At 35.6% G+C, this 22,249-nt stretch overlaps 1 protein-coding gene across 1 annotated transcript in view; it reads left to right on the top strand.

The window, feature by feature from the left end:
• Nucleotides 1-2,204: 2,204 nt before the first annotated feature.
• Nucleotides 2,205-22,249, top strand: part of LOC148947125 (ankyrin repeat domain-containing protein 13C-like) — a 59,064-nt gene continuing 39,019 nt past the window's right edge. Inside the window, exons 1-2 of the mRNA XM_089096890.1 lie at nt 2,205-2,304; nt 13,726-13,872. Of these exons, the coding sequence (XP_088953016.1) occupies nt 2,211-2,304; nt 13,726-13,872 (241 nt within the window). The 5' untranslated portion in view covers nt 2,205-2,210. The remainder of the gene's footprint in view (nt 2,305-13,725; nt 13,873-22,249) is intronic.

Below are 22,249 nucleotides of genomic sequence, written 5' to 3'. Positions count from 1 at the left end.
TGCTAAAAAACTGAGGCTAGTTTGAAGTTGGTGTGTGGCTATGTAATTCTAAAGACTTCGTTCAAGTGGTATTGGCACTTGATGAGCCGACAGACTAGCTCTAATAGTACAATAACGTGGCAATCTTTTTTCGATCAAATCGCTGAATAACCCGAGCTTAACGAAGAATTTAGTGCCTCGTAGGGGCTAATGTGCAGCATTTTAATCGGTAATTTGTAGATCATATCTGTGAGTGTAAAATCCGTTCTCAGACTTTTTAAGAGATGAACAGAAAGAAATTTCGCTTGTCAGCCATTTTCACGAGTGTTTCTGCCTGTCCGAATGGCTTTCCAGAATACACCCAGTTATGGATTCAGTGTTGAAATAAGTGTGTTGATTTTCATGGACAGAACTTCGAATAACATTGGCCCATTATTCATGTTCACACACTATTTAAAAATGTGGATATATGACATATTGTTAAAACCAGTACCTTGGTAGAATTCAGATATGTATTTTTAATCTTTTTTTAAAAAATATATGATTGGAAGTACAAATTGGATCTGTGGCCCTGAAAACCCTTAATTTTCCATGCGCCACCGTGAAGCCCAGGCGGTATGGAATTAAAATTTCAAAACAGCCATTTCAGTCAGAATAGTTGAAAGATCAAATAAATATACGTCCAGAAGCCACACATGACCCTTTGAGTCCTAGGGACAAGAGCCCTAATTCTATAAATGGTTAATTTTCACAGACAGGCTTTAGTCGTAAAGTTGTCTTTTTATACCTTTTTCGAACTGCAGCAGACAAGAATGTGAAAGACGTACAAGCCAGGGTAAAACTTTTCTGCTTGATCGGTTCGAACCTCAGAGGTCAGGAAACTAATAGCCCAGACCAAAAGGAGCTTTGGGACAGAAAACATATTTTTCAGCGCTGATGATCAATGATCAAAAACTCAAAATGCATTTGATGAATGAGTTTTTTTTTGTAATGGGCGAAAAATCTCTAAATTTTGCCCCCTTTATAAAACCCTATCTAGCCATTTAACTACGATAACCTTAAGCATCATTATATGGAAACGATCTGGCTGGTTGTATTGATAAGAGGTTAGAATCGCTAGCTCTTCCAATACCTCAGCTAAATGGTATGAAACTTTCATACCGTTTAGCTGAGGTGTTGGCAGAGCTAGCAATTCTAACCTCATATTAATATAACCAGCCTGGTTTCATATTGAAAGTAGAAAAAATAGGAATTTGAAGGTCCTTGGAACAATCCCATCCATGGCTTCTAATCTACTTTGGGATTCTTGGAATTCTATTTTTATAAATCGTTTTATTTCCGACTATCAATCGAGTTCTGTTAATCTAATATAAAATAACTTTTTGTATATAATTTTTTTCCTTTAAATAAATTGTGTTTAAATGTTTAAATTGAATTGACGGGTCATAGTCGGAAGGTGTGTCACTGGGCCGTAGACACAGTCATAACCCCGTTTGTTTATATTTTGTGCAAAGTCTTTTAACTGCCATCTCAAAATCAGAACCGAACTGATCCAACATGGGACTTAATATCACTCCGAAGTCGAATTAACGTAATTAAGGTAATCATTTGTTGACTCACCAGCTCGAAATATCACTTCAAAAAACTAAATTGATTATATTAAAGATTACCTAGTGAAATTTTAAAACTCCCATTTAGCATCAATTTTGCTGTGTTCTTTAATGAAATCCAGCCAAAAGGAATAAGATTGAAAAAAATAACCCATTTAATGTAATAAAGTGAAATTTAAAGTCATTGATATTTCTAATTTAAGAGACTGTTATTTTTCTTTACTGTGAGTTTGATTAATGTTTACTGTTAAAAATGCATATTGTTTTGAGTGAAGCACAAATGACACCAACTTTTGTAAGGTCTGGAGAGGCGGCAGACCTGTTTTTATTTGTGGTGTTTTTGTTCATTTCAGATTAAGGTGGTGATCCATTTTAAGTGCTATTTGTCTTAGATTCTATTCGTTAATTTGTCGCGATTTCTTTTTGTTTTAAGCAAGACTGATTACATGCTTTCTGGTTTGTTTGGCTTATTTTTGTGCCGTTAAAAAAAAAAAAAGTCGTTAAAAAATGTAGCTATTCCCGTCAGCCATATATGCGAGCCACGATATGAAAAGTAGCGCTAGATTATGAATATTTCTCATAGATGGCTGTTAAAGGCAAACATTTGAATTTTGATCAAATATGCCTAAGCTTCATAGAGCTGTGTTTGAGAATGATGTAAAACTCTTATCCTCGTTGATTAAAAAAGAAGATGTTAACGAAAAAGATAAATTTGGTATGTATAAAATTGTAATTAACATCGAAGTTCTGTGATGATTATCTGTTAAATTTCAGATTAAATATAGTGTAGGTCTAAGCTGCTGCCATGCTAAGGATAGGCTAAAGGTTAAAAAATGACAATAAGGAATAAATATAAGAGTACTAATTTCTAGTTTTATTGACCTGTTTTCCAGTAACAGGTAAATGTACCACCTGATGAATCTTTTAGTGCTGATTCCTAGGCCTAGCCTATAATTTCTGCTTACTCTTGCAATTATATCCCAGCAATAGCCTAGGGTCAAGTACAGCCCTAGGCTATATAAAAGAAAACTTTGGAAACATTCTAGACAAGCTACTTTCAGTGGTAAATTTTTGTCTAATCACATTATTGAGTTTCAAATAAAGTAAATGTAGGCTACCATTTGATGCCTTTTTTATGCTGATTACAAATATAACAATCACTTCTATCAGAAATGAATTTTAGCCCCCCCCCCCTATATATTTCAATTCAGGATAGGCTATAGCCTATATATTTGTACATATGGGGGTGGGGGTTAGGTTAGGGGGGGGAGGGCTGAAATTCATTTCTGATTGAAATGATTAGCCTATTATATTTTTAATCAGCATACAAAAGGCATCAAATGGTGTATTCACTTTTTTCCTAACTCAATAATATGATTTGGTAAAAATTTATCCTTTCAGCTATATTGGAAAGAGGTTAGGTTAGGAAAATGAAACTTTTAGTAATGAAGCTAGAGCCAAAAATATACTCCTGGGAGATATTGCCAAGCTGTTATGTCAACCCTTTTCTGATTTCTAAGCCTTAGAAAATTGCCTACTTGACGTGTCTATAGCCTACCTATTGGAGTTTTGACACAGCTACATTAGGGCCTATACCTTAATTTTCAGTTTTAAGTTTCTTTTTCTCTGGTTTTAGGCCTAGTTATTAAAATGCAATTACTGTTATTCAAGTCAAATATTAAGCCATATCATTAGGTTTTTTCAAAATTCAGGAATGTGTTTACCGATCTTTGAAATCTAATAATTTGAGATTAAGCAAAGCTGAAAACACTTTTTGGTAAATTTTTCACACTTCATATTATTGACTTAGAGATAAAATGAACATACCACTTGATGTCTTTTTCATGCTCTTTACAAATATAATAATTGCTTATATTGCAAATTCAAATTTAACCACTAACATCCCCCTAAAGTGCAAAAATATAACCTGATATGTAAAATAACATGAAGTTTCGACATCAAAGATTTGAAAAGCAAAATTCAGCACTATTTTTGTTGACAGCATTTGAAAAACTTGAAATGGTAGGAAAACATTTTATATTTGAGTTACCTAATAAATGAGGTTTGAATTGTTATAAATAAGTATTTTTAGAAGATTTTATTTTTGAACAACTTATTTATAAACTAATTACATGTTTTTAACTACTTTTCAATAACTTAGCTAGCGTTGATAACTTTTTTGTGTGGTTACAATTCAGGGTATATATTTGCACATTGTGAAGGTGGGTAAATGTGAATTTTTGATAGAAGCTTGTATTTGTAAAGAGCATAAAAAAAGACACTGAGTGGTATGGTCACTTTATTTGTAAGCCAATAATATGAACTGCAAAAAATTTACCTGCTTTTCTTGTACTTCATTTTAGTATAAAACCTATTTTGTAAGGTTTCACTTTATAAACCAAAGATTACTGAGTTTCAGTGACCTTTAGAGGAGAAGGAATAGAGTTAGATACTTCAAAATTACTTCACAGGACACACTTTAGTCTGTAGATCCATCCCTGAAAGTTTTGATCTCCTGACCTAACCCCTTTCCAAGGTAACAAAAATAGCTTGTCTACAATTTCACCAAAATTTTGATGACTTTATTAGTTTGAAATGTTGCCAAAATTGGTCCATAATGCCAGTTTGAAGAAGAAAAAAAATCAGCTGGAGAAAGTGCTGTGTATTGACAAGCCTAGGGCTTTAGCCTAAGCCAGTGGTTCTCAAGCTTATTTAGATTTACCTCTTTTTACCCACAATACATTTTAGGTACCCCTTCTCAGTTACTCTACTTAAGTAAACTATAGATAAAATATAAATTAAATTTCCAGTTCTGAAGTTAAAGTGTTGTTTTATTTTTTGTTGGCTGGCTGTGTTCCCCCTCAAAATTGTTGCATACTCCCAAAGAGTATGTGTACCATAGTTTGAGAACCAGTGGTCTAAGCTGTCTGACCTGATTAGGGGGGACTAGGTTAATTTAGGTAGCAATTGGTCTATTCAGCATCAAAAGGTGCATTGATTGTATATTCATCTTTTAGCTTGCAGATTTAAAGCAAAAAAAATACCATTTTTTAGGTGAATTTTTCAAGTACTTTGGGTACTAGCCAAGCTATTTTTTGCTATCTTAGAAAGGGGTTAGCTTTGGAAGATAAAACTTTCAGAAATGAAGAGAGGCACACCTCCAGCTCCAGTATCTGTACAGTCAATAGGCTATATAATAATTATTTTCTTCACATTATTGGGGAGTAGGGGCAGCTGCCCCCTCCCAAAACAACAGCCCTGATAATGAATCCAGGGTCAAAATCATAGTCTGGGAAGGTATTGTCAAGCCACTATCTTAACCCTCTTCTGATTTTTATGTCTTAGAAATCTGCCTACTTAAAAAGCCTATGGGCTACCTATTAGAATTTAGACAAAACAATAATATACCTTAATTTTCAGTTTCTTTTTCTCTGGTTTTAGTTCTGAAAATATAATTCCTTTTATTTGAGTAAAATTTTAAGACATATGAATGTTTTGTTTCTAAATTTAAGAAATGTTTTGGCAGATCTTTGAAACCTTATAAATTAGGATTGAGGAAAGTTGTGAAGCTGGAAGTACTGGTAAAGTATTGCAGTTCATATTATTGACTTATGAATGAAGTGAACATACCACTCAATGCCTTTTTAATGCTATTTACAAATATGATAATCACTTCTATCAGAAATTCAAAATTACCCACCCCCCCCCCTATTGTGCAATTTATACCCTGAATTATAACCACACAAAGAAGTTATCACACTGGTTAAGTAATTGAAAAGTTGTTAGAAACATATAACTAGTTTATAAATAAGTTGTTCAACAGTAACATATTCCAAAAATACTTTTATAACAATTCAAACCTCATTTATTAGGCAATGCAAATATATAATGTTTCCCTACCGTTTCAAGTTTTTCAAATGCTATCAACAAAAATAGTGCTGAATTTTGCAATTCAAAATTTTGATGTTGAGAATTCTGGGTATATATTTGCACATTAGGGGGGTGTAGGTGGGTAAATTTGAATTTCTGATAGAAGCAATTATTATATTCATAAAGAGCATAACAAAAGGCATTGAGCGGTATGTTCACTTTATTTGTAAGTCAATAATATGAACTGCAAAAAATTTACCAGAGTACTTTTCTTGTACTTCATTTAAGCTGCAGATCTACTTTGCAACATTCACTTTTATAGTACAAATATTTTTGTGAGATTACAAAGATTACCCTTTGAGGCATCTGCCCACTATGAAAAACGTGAAAAAGTGTATGGGAGAGGTGGTTGCCCTCCAATCACTTTTGAATCTTAAAATGGCACTGGAACTTCCAATTTCCGTTTGAATGAGTCCCCTCCAAAGTTTATACAACCACCCTTCCTATGAAAACCATATATCTTAACAATAGGCAACTTGCATAGTTTACAGTCCTTGCCTTTGGAGATGATAGGGGGTTTGTCTAGCCTGGAGGCATGGTTATTTCACCTTTGGACTATTTTGAAAATAATCCCCTGGGAAAATTCCCCCATGTGCCAAATTGAACAACCACAGAGAAAGTATAAAATAAATACCTCAAAATGTTTACCAGATGTTCCCCTTCCTTAGAACTAGTTCTGTATTACCTGAAGGTTCAATGAGAGTTCAGATGTTTTGGAATTAAAATGCCAATTACCCTTTGAGGCATCTGCCCACTGTGAAAAACGTGAAAATGGGTATGGGAGGGGGTGATTGCCCTCAATCACTTTTGAATCTTAAAAATGGCACTGGAACTTCCAATTTCCAGTTAAATGAGTTCCCTCCAAAGTTTATTACCTTAAATCGCACTTGCTAGCGATAGGACGAATCCTGTGTCCGCCAGCTTCAGTGATGATAGTTAATCATCATCTGTGGTGTCCCAAATGGTGCACCGCGGTTTGTTGAGCCACTCCCTATCCACTGATGACTTGAATGCATCCACGCTGGTAGAGGTAACTGTTTTTTCACTAAGGGAGTTCCTCAAGCTGACAACTCTATTTGAGAAGAACTTATTCCTTAGTTTGGTGTTGGCTCGTTTCCGGAAAAGCTTTTGAGAATGACCACGAGTTCTGTTTCAATTGTCTGGTTGGAAAAGGCCAGGAATGGTATCCTCAGCATTTAGGAGCTTGTATGCTGTTATCACATCGCCTCATTTGCAACGATATGTTAGAGATGGTATTCTAAGCTTACGGAGCCGGGATGGATAAGGGACATCATAGAGGTCTCTAATACATTTCGTTGCCCTCCTCTGGACTGATTCTAGAGCTGCTTGGTCTGTCTTATTGATTGGGCATGCAATACACATTCCAAACTCTAGCCTTGGTCAAACTAGACTTTTGTATAGTTTTGTCATAACAATTGAAGATCTGCTAGTGAACATTCTTTTGATTAGGCCAATATCTGATTAGCCTTTGCAATAGTTGCTTGTGCATGAATATGAAATTTCAATTCGTCGTCTACCAGGACACCAAGATCTCTCTCCCCGTGGCTGCTGGAAATGGCATTTCGGGACCCATCCCTACAATCCATATGGTAGTGAGTGTGTGGGTTTTTCTTCCCAAGGTGGAGAGTCTTGCATTTTGATGCATTGAATTCAAGCCTCCAAATATTAGTCCAGTGAGTGAATGTATTGAGGTCCAGTTGGATTGACTTAATATTCTCTGCTGTGTCTGCATGACCGATAAGTTTCGAGTCATCAGCGTAGAGGCTTACTTTGTTGTTTAGGATTTCTGGCACGTCATTTATATATATATTAAATAAAGTCAGACCCAAAACTAAGGTAATTTAATTTTTTATAGGAAGGTTGGTTTATACAACCAACCTTCCTATAAAAACCATATATCTTAACAATAGGCAACTTGCATAGTTTACAATCCTTGCCCTGGTGAGATGATAGGGGGTTTGTCTAGTCTGGAGGCATGATTATCTCACCTTTGGACTATTTTGAACAAAATGGCTATATCAAAATTTTGATCAGGTGCATTTGGGGAAAAACAGTGTGGGTGGTGGCGTATTGCCCTCCAATTACTTTTGACTCTTAAACTTTTGACAACTTTGAATTTGCATTCAAATGGGCCCTCTCCAAAGGTTTTATGACCACTGCCTCCATATGAAGTGCCTCTGGGAAAAAATTAATAAATAATAATACATTGAACCCTTATGGCTCTTTACTTTGGCTAACACTATAGCTTTGCCTCTGACTGAAAACAGGTGAGTAGAACTATCAATTTCCCTTCTAAAGAATATCCAAAATTATGCAGGGGGGGGGGAGGGGGCTTAGACCTGGTTTTCAGGAATTAATAGACCTAAGATGGAGCTAGGTGGCAAAAATGTTTTCATTTTGAATTCCTTGGTGTTTTAATTTGCAGCTTTGAACAATCTATCCAAATTAGCCTAGGACCTGAAGAGGCGTTTTGTTTTATCCTTTTGCAATGTAGGATTACTGTTGGTATCACAATCAAAACTAGTCTGCAATGGCTACTGGGTGTGTATGATGATTTTAATCTTTACTGATATAGAGATCATATATGTTACACTTTCAAAAGAACCTAAAAAATGTATCCCTGTAATGCTTTAGGGTTTCTGGCAGCACATTTTTTCAACCATAAGGGGTATTTATATGCTTCTTTTGGTAGGGAAGCTCATAATTTTTTGTAGGGGTATAGAGGTGGTAGCAAAGGAGGAAAGTGCCTACTAGTGAGGATAAATATAGAGAACAACCTGGATAGAGAAACCAAAGGGAAAATACAGCCTACAAAGGCTCATGGAGAAGCTCTAGTGATTTAGTACATATGACCTTGTTAACCTTTAAAATTTAATTGAATTTAAATGGAATTTTACTCCCTAATTATTATAGAGTACTTTTTACACTGAAATAAAAGTTTATATTTACATTATACTATTAGGTGGCTTTTATGTAAATCTGTTTTGTTTTTTTGCCCTGGCTCAGTGAGATCCAGCACTATAGAATATGGGGGTGTCACCAGGAATAATATTTTCTTATGAATCCTTCTCTAAAAATGTAAACATAACAACCTGAGACTGGAGAAAAGACTGTAATCTAAGGTGCTGTGAGTGGATCAGCTACCCCAATAAGTTTTGTGAATAATTTTATCAAAGAATAGAACATTGCCAAAAATTGATCAGCAGCGCGCTGTGATCAGCGTTTGTTCTATTTTTAGAATTTTGTTCAGAGTTCTTGGGGTCCACACTTCCTTTTCAGCTTTGTTACCATGACCAAATCTTGAACAAAATATGGACAAGACATCAATCTTAACTACTCTCAAACATTTTTTGATCCAAATGATTGACAGTGAAACCTTAAGCTGGCTGAAAATAAAATCAATCTGACAAAACAGAGAATTTAATTGAATTTAAATTCTAAAACTTAAATTAAAACAAATTTGTTTGTACCATGTCTGGTGCAAGAAATCTCAAGGGTTTGTCCTTATGCATTTATCTTACTCCATGTCTTAATTTCCTGGTCATGCAACTTACTTTCCACTTCTTTGACTACCCTTTACCTATTTTGCAATTTCCAGATGTCTCTTCCAAAGAAAACTAAAGGTGAAGGTGGAGAGTACAACACTGGACTTAACAGTTACTACTGGTGATGCTGATCTCTGTTTCATGGCCATTCAGCAAGGAAGTGCAATGGGGGGCTGGGGACCAACCATCCTTTGCCTTTGCACACCCTTCCTCTTTACCTTCCCCTGATACCTCCATGTATTCATTTAGAGCTGGTTTGATTCTAGCTAAGCATACATAATTATGCCACTGACCCTGTTCCAAACTAAATAATCAGTGACACCAGGATTCAAACCCCTTTCCTCATGCAGAAAAGACTAAGTCAAAGTTGTTAATTTTGACCCAAATTTGGCAGAAAATTAGGAGATGGCTAATGGGCTTGGGACTTCTGAAAAGCTATATGAATATCGTCCTTGTTTTATAGGTCACATTGCATGGTGCTACATTTGTCTCTAAACATGAAATTACACAGTCCACACAAAATTGAGGGACGGTTATCTGCTATTGCTTAGTGAACACAAGTCTTAGGAAAGCCGGGAAATTCAGTAGATTTCCTTTCTTTGGGGAAGGAGTTCCAGAAACTCAAATTTGTAGTTTTTAGTGTCAAATTCTTGTGATCGGTTCTTTCTATCAGTATGGAGAGGATTTAACTTCTAGTATATCTTCAGCTGGAGGAATATATTTAAACTATGCATGTGATTAGGCTGTAAAGTTGAATTTTTCTCCCCAATTATTATAAAGTATTTTTATAGTGGATTAAAACATTATACTTACATTATGCTATCTGCTGGCTTTTATGTAAATCTGTTTATTTTGATAAGATAATCTTTAGTTACTATTTTTCTTTAATTTTTTTTTGCCCTTGCCCAGTGGGTTCCAGCACTATATGATATGTGGGATTCTCCAGGAATAATATTTTTGCAGTGAATCCTCTTCTAAAAATATAAACGTAATAGCTTGAGGCTAAAGAAAAGGCTGTAATCTCAAGTGTTGTCAGCGAATCAGCTACCCGAAAAGAACAATAACTCCAAATTTCCTCATGATTCATGATCATACATCAAAGAAAAAGAGGCTGCTTGATTAGATGTCGTTATGGCAGTGGTGATGCAAAAATGGATAAGAGAGATGATGTTGACATTTGAGACCCCCATTTAAGAAAATATTGAGAGGAAAGCTTTTTTCAGTTTTTTTTTTCAGTTTTGAGGCATTGTAAATGCAAAAGTTAAACTTTGTCGTAAAAGCTAAGGGTGGATTAAAATGAATATGATAGTGAAAATGAATGGAACTTATATAAAAAAAATATTTATAAAGTAGAGAACAACATTATAATTTAAAGAATCAGTAGTTAATCTACATAATAGGGGGTTTGGTACTTCCCATCATCTCACTCTCTATAGTACAGTGACTATTATTTCTCATTGCTTTACGACTGGATCCTCTCACTTAGAAGTAACGTAATAAAACTTGTGAAATGAAAGGACGTCTTAGTCCATTAGACATTGTTAGCTATAGACCTAGTATGGGCCATCAGGTTTAATGCTTGTGATCCTAGAAGTTTAGTGAAGATTTTACATATATTTGTTCAATCTAAAGAAGATTGTTTATAAAGAAGATATTTGAGGAATATCAGGGCTAGTTGAAACTCTTTTTAATAAAAACTATTATATTATAGTCAAGAGGACAGAACCAAGTGAAAGATGATCTAAAGTACATTGTAGACAAGTAATTTCAAAAACAATGTGATTGGAATCAAACATTTTTGCAAGTGCCATTAGTTGGTGGATTTTGCCTTATATTTTCTTCTCAATAATCTCAGAAAATAATTTGGCACTTGAAATATTCGGCGGTGAAACCGTTTTGGTGGCACACCAGTGCGTCGAAGCCTTTGTGGTGGTGGCGTGCTGAAATATTTTTGGTGGCGCGCCACCAGTTTTGGGCGTGACTTTGGGGACTACTCTTCAGTGTAGTGACTTTTGATAGTTTTGAACAAATTTATGGTATGTAAATTAAACTTTCAGAAATAAATGTATAGCTCACATAAGTGTAGAAAAAGATGTTTTCAACCTCATACCTCCAATCCCACTCTTCTTACACGCTTTGAAAGACTCTAGGAAAATAGTTATAATTTTCAACAAAAAGTCAAATTTGCCTTAGAATCCAGGATATTATTGCTGGAGGCCCCCCGCCCTCCCTTAACTTGCTACAATAACAAATAATCTCTTACCTATATTATTAATGTACCGTAATTCCTTTTAACATTGCTGTGAAAGCAATTTGACTTGGTTTGCCTGGTTGAAATTGTTTTCTGTTAAGAAAGAACTAGTGCAAAAAAAAACCAGTGAGACAAATATGTGAAAGAATATGACAAATCTAAAGAATTTATCCGAAGTTTGGATTTAATTTAAGACACCTATAAAAGAACATCAAGTGAAGTTATATCATTAAAGTAAAGCAAGAATTTTTTTATTATTATAGGTGGATCAGAAGAAAAGTGCTATAAAAGGACTTTTCAGTCAAGCTCAAATGATGAGAAATGCCTTGCCAAAGGCTAGGCCACAGTACAAGATTAACAGATTTTCAACCACAGTTGAAGTTTTTTTTTTAATTAAGCCATCCTGTGAATCTGTCTTAAAATTGGCCTTATAATGGCGTTGGTAAAACGATACATTGGTGCTGTATTTTGGATGATTGTGCAGTTTATTCTAAAATAGGCACTAAGCTACTTACCAAGTAGTACTAAATTATACAATGGGTCAATCTGTTAAAAGTTTTCAAGATCCCTATTTGCTAATGTGCAATTATATGCCACTGAATATAATTTGACTAAGCCTCAAATGAATCCAATCAGTTAAAAAAAGAAGCTTAAAAATAATTGTCTATATTAACCATTTATTTTATATGGACTTCACGTATCTTTGGGAATAAGATAAAAATATTCTTCACGATTCATCAACAGTGGAATGGCTGAGATAGGTAGATAGGGATATACATATTGATAAAAAAAACAAAACTACCTACATGTTTTGCCTGCCAAAAAAGGAATTGAAGCTTGAAAGGACTGGTTTGGTTATCCACGGACAATCAATCATACAAAATCAGCCAAACACTGTAGAAAAAAAATCTGGAACAACGATTTCAATGGGTTGAAAACCTAGAGTGGGCTATTTATCAAAACTGCTCCTGAGATTAAGAACAGAAAATATTTTCCAACAAAAAAAATTAATCATTCAACAATTGCAATCTACTGATTAAACAGTTTGTGGTAACACACTGTAAGCAAGTAGCGATTTGGCTCAATAGTAGCCGAAACTATAAGAAACGAAATTTTCATATCAATAGATGCATTGAAAGAATTGGCTTATTGTGTTGACTTCAAATATATAAGATTCATTAAGTTTGTTACCTATCAAAACCTACAAGCCTGATTTTAGGACCGCTATTCTGATACCTTATAGTACTTTTGATCATTAATAGGTTGATCTAAATATAGCTATCAAAAGAAGAGTGTCAAGTAAAGAAACAAAAGAGGCTTAAACTCGCTTCAGTTACGCAACAACCAAACATTGGATTCATTGTTACAGAATCCCACCATCAGTTGATTGCCTAAAATAAATAAGCCTCCCGGGGCACCTGTATAGATATGCCAAAATCTTTTCCTGTAGGTTTTTCTTAAATTACAACTCAAATAAATTTTTAAAAAGATTATTCTTTGTATTTTTGTATGGCTGGGAGTAATAGGAGCATATGGGCTCTGTTAGTATGTCAATGGTCACTTATAGAAGGCAGGTTAAGATGGTATTTCTCTTCAAGTCCAGGTAAATTTTTTTAACATGACCTGGCCAAAACTGGGGTTTTCTTACTTAAAGAAAGGTACTTGACTTCTTTTTTAAATACATAATAATGTTAAAAACATAATACAGGGCTTCATTTTAAAGTGTATCATGATTTTAAATTAGCACTAGTTAAATAAAAGGAAAAGGTGCTTGGCTGTCATATCTGCTAGTTCGGCTACCCGTTTAGTTACGTAGTTTCTCTTCAAGTAACTAACAAATACGGGATACGAGAGTATAAGAGTAGAAACTGGTACTGCTGTCAATAGAAAAAATCATAGACATGATCTTGTGTTTGGTGTTTCTGGGCTTTTTGTTCAAGCCTTGGTATTGTTTATTTTTTTAAGAATCTGAGATCAGACACTACTGCACTAATTTCGCCAATTATCCTAGCTTAGCCTAATTATTATACTGAAAGAATATCAAGAGAGGCCAAGTGCTGGATGATGTGGTGATCTTTTTCTGTACCACTTTCCACTCTTGTAAGTTTCCTATGCTCTTTGCTCTCAACCACTTTGATTTGCCCGATCTAAAACTTGTTCACGAATAATTATAGAAAAGTTTCATTTAGCATTTATTACTAGTAAGAATATATCACTAGAGAATACTGTCCAAAATCTTTTTCTCTTTTTCTTTGATAAAGTAAAATTGATCACTTTTGACTAAAAGGGTTTTTGTATTGAGTTGTTATTTGAAGTAAGCTGTATATAAAACCTGTTTGATTCTTTGTTATAAGATTTAGGAACTCACAAAACCTTTTTTTGTTGTTAGGTAATACAGCTCTCCATTTGGCTGTGATGCTGGGAAGAAAAGAATGTGTTCAGTTACTTCTTGCTCATGGGGCACGAGTTAAAATTAAAAATGACGAGGGATGGACTGTGCTTTGTGAGGCTCTTAGCTATGGAGACAGACCAACCAGTAAGATTTAGCATCACACTTTATCTCTGTATTCTTCAGGTTTGTGTTTACAAGCACAAAGTATTTGTATTTATAACCGAATTAATGTGTATGTTCTATCACTGCTGCATTGTTGTTGTAGGCTTATATATAATGGAATGCCTACCCATGGTGGGGAGGGACTACCCGCCTTTGATTGGTTCAAAATAACCCATATTTTGTTTAGATTTTGATCTAGAAAAGGCAGTTTTAGTGACTTCTACCTCTTCTTGTTCCATTAGAACAGATTTTCTAATATCCCCTTAGATCAAAGCCAAGACACCCTCCAGCATTACTTAAATATAATCGGGGATTTGTATATCCCAAACTTCATGAGAATATTATAAGGTCTTATACTGTAGTTTATTTTTAATATGTTACTAGTCTAATATCCCCTTGCTCTTTTCGACATGTTTACAACTTTGTTCCTCTATCCCCTGGTGGACAAAATATAAAAGTGTTTTTAATCTTAAGTGCACACACTGGAACAGGTACCCCTATCCCCCTATGTGGAATTACATTGAGTTGACTTCTATTTGCAAATGGGAACAAAATCTTTACCTTTATGTAGGACATTGCCAGTTTTTCTTTAACTGATGCTTAGGTGTTTTTGGGCAAAATTATTGAAATTTTCCTGTTAGGGTGATTGGTCATTTGTACAGTCCCATTCAAACGTCTTTCTTTTTTATTTGACTAATTTGTCTTTGTATTCTATTGTACAAAGAAGGGCTTACTCGTAGAAATCCCTTCTCCACCTCACCCTGTTCATAAATCCTGCTCTGACCCTATAACACAAGGTCCTATAAGATTATTGAATGCTTTCAATAATATCATATCAACCTAACCAGAGTTCTCTTACATAATTCCATCCTCTGGGAGTTTGTGCTTTATGAATATTTAGAATAAGTGTTAGTATTTAGGAGTATTAAGGGCACATTCCTGTTACTATTGGGTGTTTGAGTTAGTATTTAGGCTTTTATTATGCATACCAGTAATTGTTCTGGAATCTATGCATCTGTGAAAAAGATTTTGAAACTAAGTGATTAAATGATGAGTATCTAGTATAGTGATCCCTCCACCACTTCTGAGCTATTGCATTGACAGTGGTTGTATCTTCTTCTTGTATATTACTATATCATAAGTCATAAATTTATTTGAATATGAAATAGTTCGATCTATTCTTCAAACCATATTTTCTATGTTAAACAAACTGAATAGACTTGAGTCATTTTGTACATAAATAATAGTATCTAGTACCTGGTCACTTACCCTTATCCCTAAGATCTTACTATAAATTGCAATACATTTTAACCTTGCTACCTCCAGCATTGTAAAGCTCAACAATCTACCTTTTCTTGTGGAAAGTCTACAGTTCTGCGGTAACTTCCCTGGGAAGCTACCATAGAAGCACAAATTAATCTTGGAGCAGCTTTGCTGCATTGCACCTTAGCCAAAAGCACGTATCCTGTGTACATCTTTTGGGTTGGATCTACATGATTTTGGATTGGATCTACCTGATTGTATTACATAATTGTGGGCATCAAAAGGGTCTTTAAATAACCCCTCTCCTCCCCACACAACAACTCTGTTTCTTAATTAGTCGGTCTGTAATAACTACATTTTACCTACAAATAGAAACTTAGTCTTCCAGAAGATAACTTTCTAGCCTATGATGGCTGAAGGGCTTAGCAGTCCTGTTCTTAATTTTTTTTTCTGTTCTTTAAATGACCTTGATTATTCATCATAATTCCTGTTCCCTTTAGTTTCGTTTTTTTTTACTCTTAACAAAAAGTTTACTCTCGAAACAAAAATTTTTTCTTACTTTTATTTTCGTTTGTTATTCTGGTTTGGGAGCTAGACTTGTATTTTTATTCCTCTCTGGCCGGTTTCAGTTTATGAGAAAGTGGTAAGGGCCTATTTCTCTTGTACAAATTCTTCTGCGCTGTACTTAGCTCAAATATGACTATTGGGTATGATTACATTATCCCAAGCTCTTATTTTGGCCCTTTTACTTTCCCCACATGCATTCCTAAGTTGAGTGAAAACTATCTTTGGCTTTTGTTGCTCTACTTTTAGCGTATTCTCAGCAATCTCTACCTTTAGTTACAATGTCACCCAGAAAATCTGTTAACTATGTCTAAATAAATGAAGACAGTATAGATGGCAGCTTTTTTGCATTACACGTAGAACATCTTTATACTTTCTTATTCTATAAATTTGAAAAAAACTACGTTTTCTAAAGAGTTAAAGAGGCTGAGGTACAAGGTCGAATCTTAAAACGTACAGGGATTAGGAGGCACAGTTGGGGGGCTGCCGCCCCCAAACCCCCCGCTTTCGCAGCCTTTAAATAAAAAAAAAATTTTAAACTGAAAGTAAGGAGCAACATTAAAACTTAAAACAAACAGAAATTATTCCGTATATGAAAGGGGCTGTGCCCTCCTCAACGCCTCGCTCTTTACGCTAAAGTTTGACTTTCTCACAACTCTTTTTTTAAACAATAAAAACTTTAGCGTAAAGAGCGAGGCGTTGAGGAGGGCACAGCCTCTTTCATATACGGAATAATTTCTGTTCGTTTTAAGATTTAATGTCGCTCCTTATTTTCAGTTTAAAATTTTTTTTTTTATTTAAAGGCTGCGAAAGCAGGGGGTTTGGGGGGCGGCAGCCCCCCAACAGTGCCTCCTAATACCTGTATGTTTTAAGGTTCGACCTTGTAACTCAGCCTCTTTAACTCTTTAGAAAACGTAGTTTTTTTCAAATAATTTCTGCACGTTTTTGTACAGTTTATTACTTATTATTGCTTGACTAACTGTTAGCTGATCGTGTCAGGAGTTGAAGTTGGGGGCTGCCGCCCCCCAAACCCCCGCTCTTCAACATTCTTGTGTTAAGGCTTTTAATTCCTGAATACTCAAATCACGTCGTACAGGGTGCCTCCTAATCCCTGTACGTTTTAAGGTTCGAACTTGTGACTCAGCCTCTTTAACAGCCCCCCCAACTGTGCCTCCTAATCCCTGTACGTTTTAAGGGTTGACCTTGTAACTCAGCCTCTTTAACTCTTTAGAAAACGTAGTTTTTTTCAAATAATACACATAAACAGGTTAGACATGCTTTGTTATGAAAATTGACGCGCAGATATTTCCATAACAAAGCATGTCTAACCTGATTATGTGTATTATTTGAAAAAAACTAAGGTTTTTCGTAAATGTAAATTCGGGGGATAATTTTTTCGGTCTGAAAATATCAAAAGGCCCTAACAGGTCGAATTCTGCTTCGAATGAGTCCTCATTCAACCGGATCCGTTGCCAACTGTGGCCTGTAGGCGTGGCTAAGAAAAAAAGAAATGATGATGATGAATTTTAAGTGGCTATATTTGGTTTTTTGAAAACAGGGAAGGAGTGATCGGATTGAGCTGAAATTTCGAGGATAAGCTCCCGGGCCCTAGGAAAGCTTAACCTCTAAATTTCAGCCCAATCGGACAACGTTAAAGGGGGGCTGTGGCGGGAGGGTCCAAACTTCCAGCCCAGTTTACCCCATGAAGATAAAGTCGGAGGAAGATGAAATTTTGCAAGTTTCTTAGTTTGAGCTTGGGCTACAAAATGCGATTACCGCCGTCTCTCTGCGACCTCTAGGACCTGAAATCGCTTAACATTGTGGTGGGTCGCCTCTTTATAGAGGCACAAGTGTGCCTCCTTGATACTTACACACGTGGTATATTCCTATAGAAAACATTTTCATCTTGGAATCATGCATCTGTAGGTTTCTTCTTTTTTGGTCTTGTGTAGGCTAAAGCAGTAAATGTCTAGGCTAAGTTATAGATAGAAGCGACTCATAATAAATACCACCATACAAATCCCCAGCACGTAAATCTCAGGTTTCAGTTTGTTTTTTCTTATGGACTATATTACAGTACAATCAAAATGATGTGATAAAAATTGTGTTTTCAAAAGTGTCTAAAATCGACTCATTTGTGGCCCTCCTTGGAATAAAACAAGTACAACAGCAAATTTAAAAAAAGTCTTTTTAAGCTTGGAAAGTATTTATAAAGGATTTTAGAAAACATAATATTTAGATTTCTTAACTTTGTGTTTTTCTTGTCATTTTGTGTCTGCTTTATCCCTTACCTTGATTAAAAACTAAAATATAGCTCCTTCATAAATGCAGTTATAAAGCAATGGCGAACATTTATTAGACCTATTTTTAAGCAAACAACCAATATTCTCTTTGCAAAAAAAAAGAAAAAAAGAGGGTAGAATGCACTAATCTAGCAAAAATAAGTTTTAGGCTTCAGATTTTAAAAATATTTTTTTTCATACTACCTTGCTTTAGTCGTGTCCCTTCATATGGAAAACAAAAGTAAAAAAATCTTGCCTAAGATCCTATTTCAGAAACTGCTATAACTCAGTATTATAGATGCTGAAAAAGGTGAAAAATTTGCACCTTACTGAAAAAAATATATATGTTTTTACTTTTATAACTTTAATAAATCAGGCAAAATTAACATTTTGTTCACTAAATATCAGTGAATGCTTATTTAACTGGAAATGCACATTCTTTTGTATTTTTTTTCAGTGTAGTGTAAATTAGGATTTATTCATTAGATGGTTTAGGGGGTTTTGAGTCAAATTCATGTTTATTATTGCTTGTTATGTGCTAGGCTTGTTTATTTATTGTCCTATATGCGAGTTCTTGGTTTCATTTATTTATCAATGCTGATTTGTGGTAGTTTCACGCTTGGTAGATTATTTGATTTTATTTTTGCTCATTTTTTATTTAATGGAGTTCTTCTTCTTTGAAAACTTATTTTGTGGAAAAGGTGTTTTTAATTAATTTCTGTTCGTTTTATATTGACATAGTCTTTCCAGAGAAAAAGAAAATAATGCTTTAAATCTTTTCGTTTTTTTAAGAATTTATAGTTTAGCCTGCTATTTGTATGCTAGAGAAAAATTCTCAGCAATTTTTAACAACATACACCCTCTTAAAAATCTGGACACAAATAGTAGTGTTTAATTTAGCTTTATATCTCATCTATTTGACCTGAAATGGAAAACTTGATACCATTCGCAAAAAAATCTGTTTACTTTCTTTGATAGCTTGGATATACTTGCGCTATTTTGATTTGGTTAAATTTTAGGAGCAGAAACAGCCCCAAAAGTTTGAAGATAATACCCTCAGTCGTTCTTGGTATACTGCTGAGATGCCTTATTGAGAATGAACATTAACATAGTGCATTTTGATTTAATCTTATGGCAACATTTAGTTTTTAAACATAAAGTCAAATGGGAGGGTGGGCGTGGGAGGGGAACTAGTTTCCCTCCAATCACTTTCGACTATTAAAAAGGGCGTCAGCCCTTTCTATTTTCAATCGAATGAGCCCTTTTCGAAGTTCCTATGACAACTCATTCGATACAAAGTGCCCTAGTCTAAGCAATAACAACAACAAAAAAATAATACAATCATACCCACATCGATCTTTACTATAAAATGTCAAGCCTTCCAATCACTTTCGACTATTAAAAAGGGCACTAGGCCTTTCGATTTTCAATCGAATGAAAATCGCCCCCAGGGCATAAATTACAACCCTTAGCCTAAGGGCTGTGAGGGTGGTTGTCATCCTCTAAGACCTAATTTCCAGAACTTTCAACTACGTTAAACAAAATGGCTATCTCAAAATTTTGAGTGGATGTGTCTGGGAAAAGGGTGGGCGTGAGAGGGGCGGTAGTCTTTCTCCAATCACTTTCAACTATTAAAAAGGCACTGGTCCTTTCAATTTCCAGTCAAATGAGCCCTTTTCTATGACAACGCTTTCAATAAAAACCTTATATTTCCCCATGGGATAACTTACAACCCTCGCCCTGAGGGCTGGGGGGAGGAGGTGGGTTTCATCACAGACCTAATTTCCAGAACTTTCGACTACATTGAACAAAATGGATATCTCAAAATTTTGATTGGATGCGTTTGGGAAATGGTGGGCATGAGAGGTGGGTTAGTTGCTCTTCAATCACTTTCGACTATTAAAAGGGCACTAGCCCTTTCAATTTTTAATTGAATGAGCCCTGTTTGATGATTTTACAACATTGCTTTCTATAAAAACCTTATATGCTCCCAGGGCATAACTTAAAACCCTTGTCCTGAGGTTTGTGGGGGTGGGGATGGGTTGTCATTCTTAAAGACCTAATTTCCAAAACTTTCAACTACGTTGAATAAAATGGCTGTCTAAAAATTTTGATTGTCTGTGTTGGGGGATAATGGGGGAGTGAGAGGGGGTTAGTTGCCCTCAAATCACTTTCGACTATTAAAAAGGGCACTAGCCCTTTGAATTTCCAATCGAATGAGCCCTTTTTCAAGTTTCTACAACAAAGATTTCAATAAAAACCTTATATTCCCCCAGGGCATAAGTTATAACCCTTGCCCCGAAGACAGTGGGGGGAGTGTCCTGCTCAACGGTATAATTTCCTGAACTTTAAACTGCATGGAACAAAATGGCTATCTAAAGATTTTGATTGGATATGTTTGGGGAAATGGTGGGTGTGCAAGGGGTGTTAGTTGCCTTCCAATCACTTTTGACTACTAAAAAGGGCACTAGCCATTTTAATTTCCAATCAAATGGGGCCTTTTTGAAGCTTCTACGACGACGCATTCTATTAAAACCTTATATGCCCCCATGGCATAACTTACAACCCTTGCCCTGAGGGCTGTGGGGGAGTGTCCTCCTCAAAACATAATTTCTATCTGGAAATCCACAACACTGAATGAAATGGCTATCTAAAAATTTTGATTGGATGTGTTCGGGGAAGAGGGGGACTAGTTGCCCTCAAATCACTTTCGACTATTAAAAAGGGCACTAGATTTTTGAATTTCCAATCGAATGAGCCCTTTTTCAAGTTTCTACGACAAAGATTTCAATAAAAACTTATATGCCCCCCCGGGCATAACTTATAACCCTTGCTCTGAAGACTGTGGAGGGAGTGTCCTGCTCAAAGGTATAATTCCCTGAACTTTAACTGCGTGGACCAAAATGGCTATCTCAAAATTTTGATTGGATTTTTTTGGGGGAACTGGTGGGGGTGGAAGGGGTGTTAGTTGCCTTCCAATTACTTTTGACTATTAAAAAGAGCACAAGCCATTTCAATTTCTAATCAAATGAGCCCTTTTTGAAGTTTCTACAACAACGCGTTCTATAAAAACTTTATATGCCCCCAGGGCATAACTTCGAATCCTTGTCCTGAGGGCTGTGAGGGAGTGTCATCCTCAAAAAGATATTTTCTATCTGGAAATCAACTACGCTGAACAAAATGTCTTTTTGAAGTTTCTGCGACAACGCCTTCTATAAGAACCTTGTATGCCCCCAGGGCATAACTTGAAACCCTTGCCCCGAGGGTTGTAGGGGAGTGTCCTCCTCAAAAACGGATTTTCTATCTGGAAATCAACTATGCTGAACAAAATGGCTATCTCAAAATTTTGATTGGAGGTGTTTGGGGGAATGATGGGCGTGGGGAGGGGGGCTTGTTGCCCTCCAATCACTTTCGACTATTAAAAAGGTCACTAGCCCTTTGAATTTCCAATCGAATGAGCCCTTTTTCAAGTTTCTACGACAAAGATTTCAATAAAAACCTTATATTCCCCCAGGGCATAACTTATAACCCTTGCCCCGAAGACTGTGGGTGGAGTGTCCTGCTCAACGGTATAATTTCCTGAACTTTAAACTGCATGGAACAAAATGGCTATCTAAAGATTTTGATTGGATATGTTTGGGGAAATGGTGGGTGTGCAAGGGGTGTTAGTTGCCTTCCAATCACTTTTGACCACTAAAAAGGGCACTAGCCATTTTAATTTCCAATCAAATGGGGCCTTTTTGAAGTTTCTACGACGACGCGTTCTATAAAAACCGTATATGCTCTAATGGCATAACTTACAACCCTTGCCCTGAGGGATGTGGGGGAGTGCCCTGCTCAAAACATAATTTCTATCTAAAAATCCCCAACACTGGACAAAAAGGCCATCTAAAAATTTTGATTGAATCTTTTTGAGGAAAAGGGGGACTAGTTGCCCTCTAATCACTTTCGACTATTAAAAGGGGCACTAGACCTTTGAATTTCCAATCGAATGAGCCCTTTTTCAAGTTTCTACGACAAATATTTCAATAAAATCTTATATGCCCCACCGGGCATAACTTATAACCCTTGCTCTGAAGACTGTGGGGGGAGTGTCCTGCTCAAAGGTATAATTCCCTGAACTTTAACTGCGTGGACCAAAATGGCTATCTCAAAATTTTGATTGGATTTTGTTTGGGGAACTGGTGGGGGTGTAAGGGGTGTTAGTTGCCTTCCAATTACTTTTGACTATTAAAAAGAGCACAAGCCAT

The sequence above is a fragment of the Artemia sp. Qi Xiang Cuo genome, chromosome 11 (assembly GCF_049724085.1).
Source record: "Artemia sp. Qi Xiang Cuo chromosome 11, ASM4972408v1, whole genome shotgun sequence".
In the NCBI taxonomy this organism is placed as follows: domain Eukaryota; kingdom Metazoa; phylum Arthropoda; class Branchiopoda; order Anostraca; family Artemiidae; genus Artemia; species Artemia sp. Qi Xiang Cuo.
Note: the sequence above shows the minus strand (reverse complement) of the source record. Positions and strands in the feature narration are given on the sequence as shown.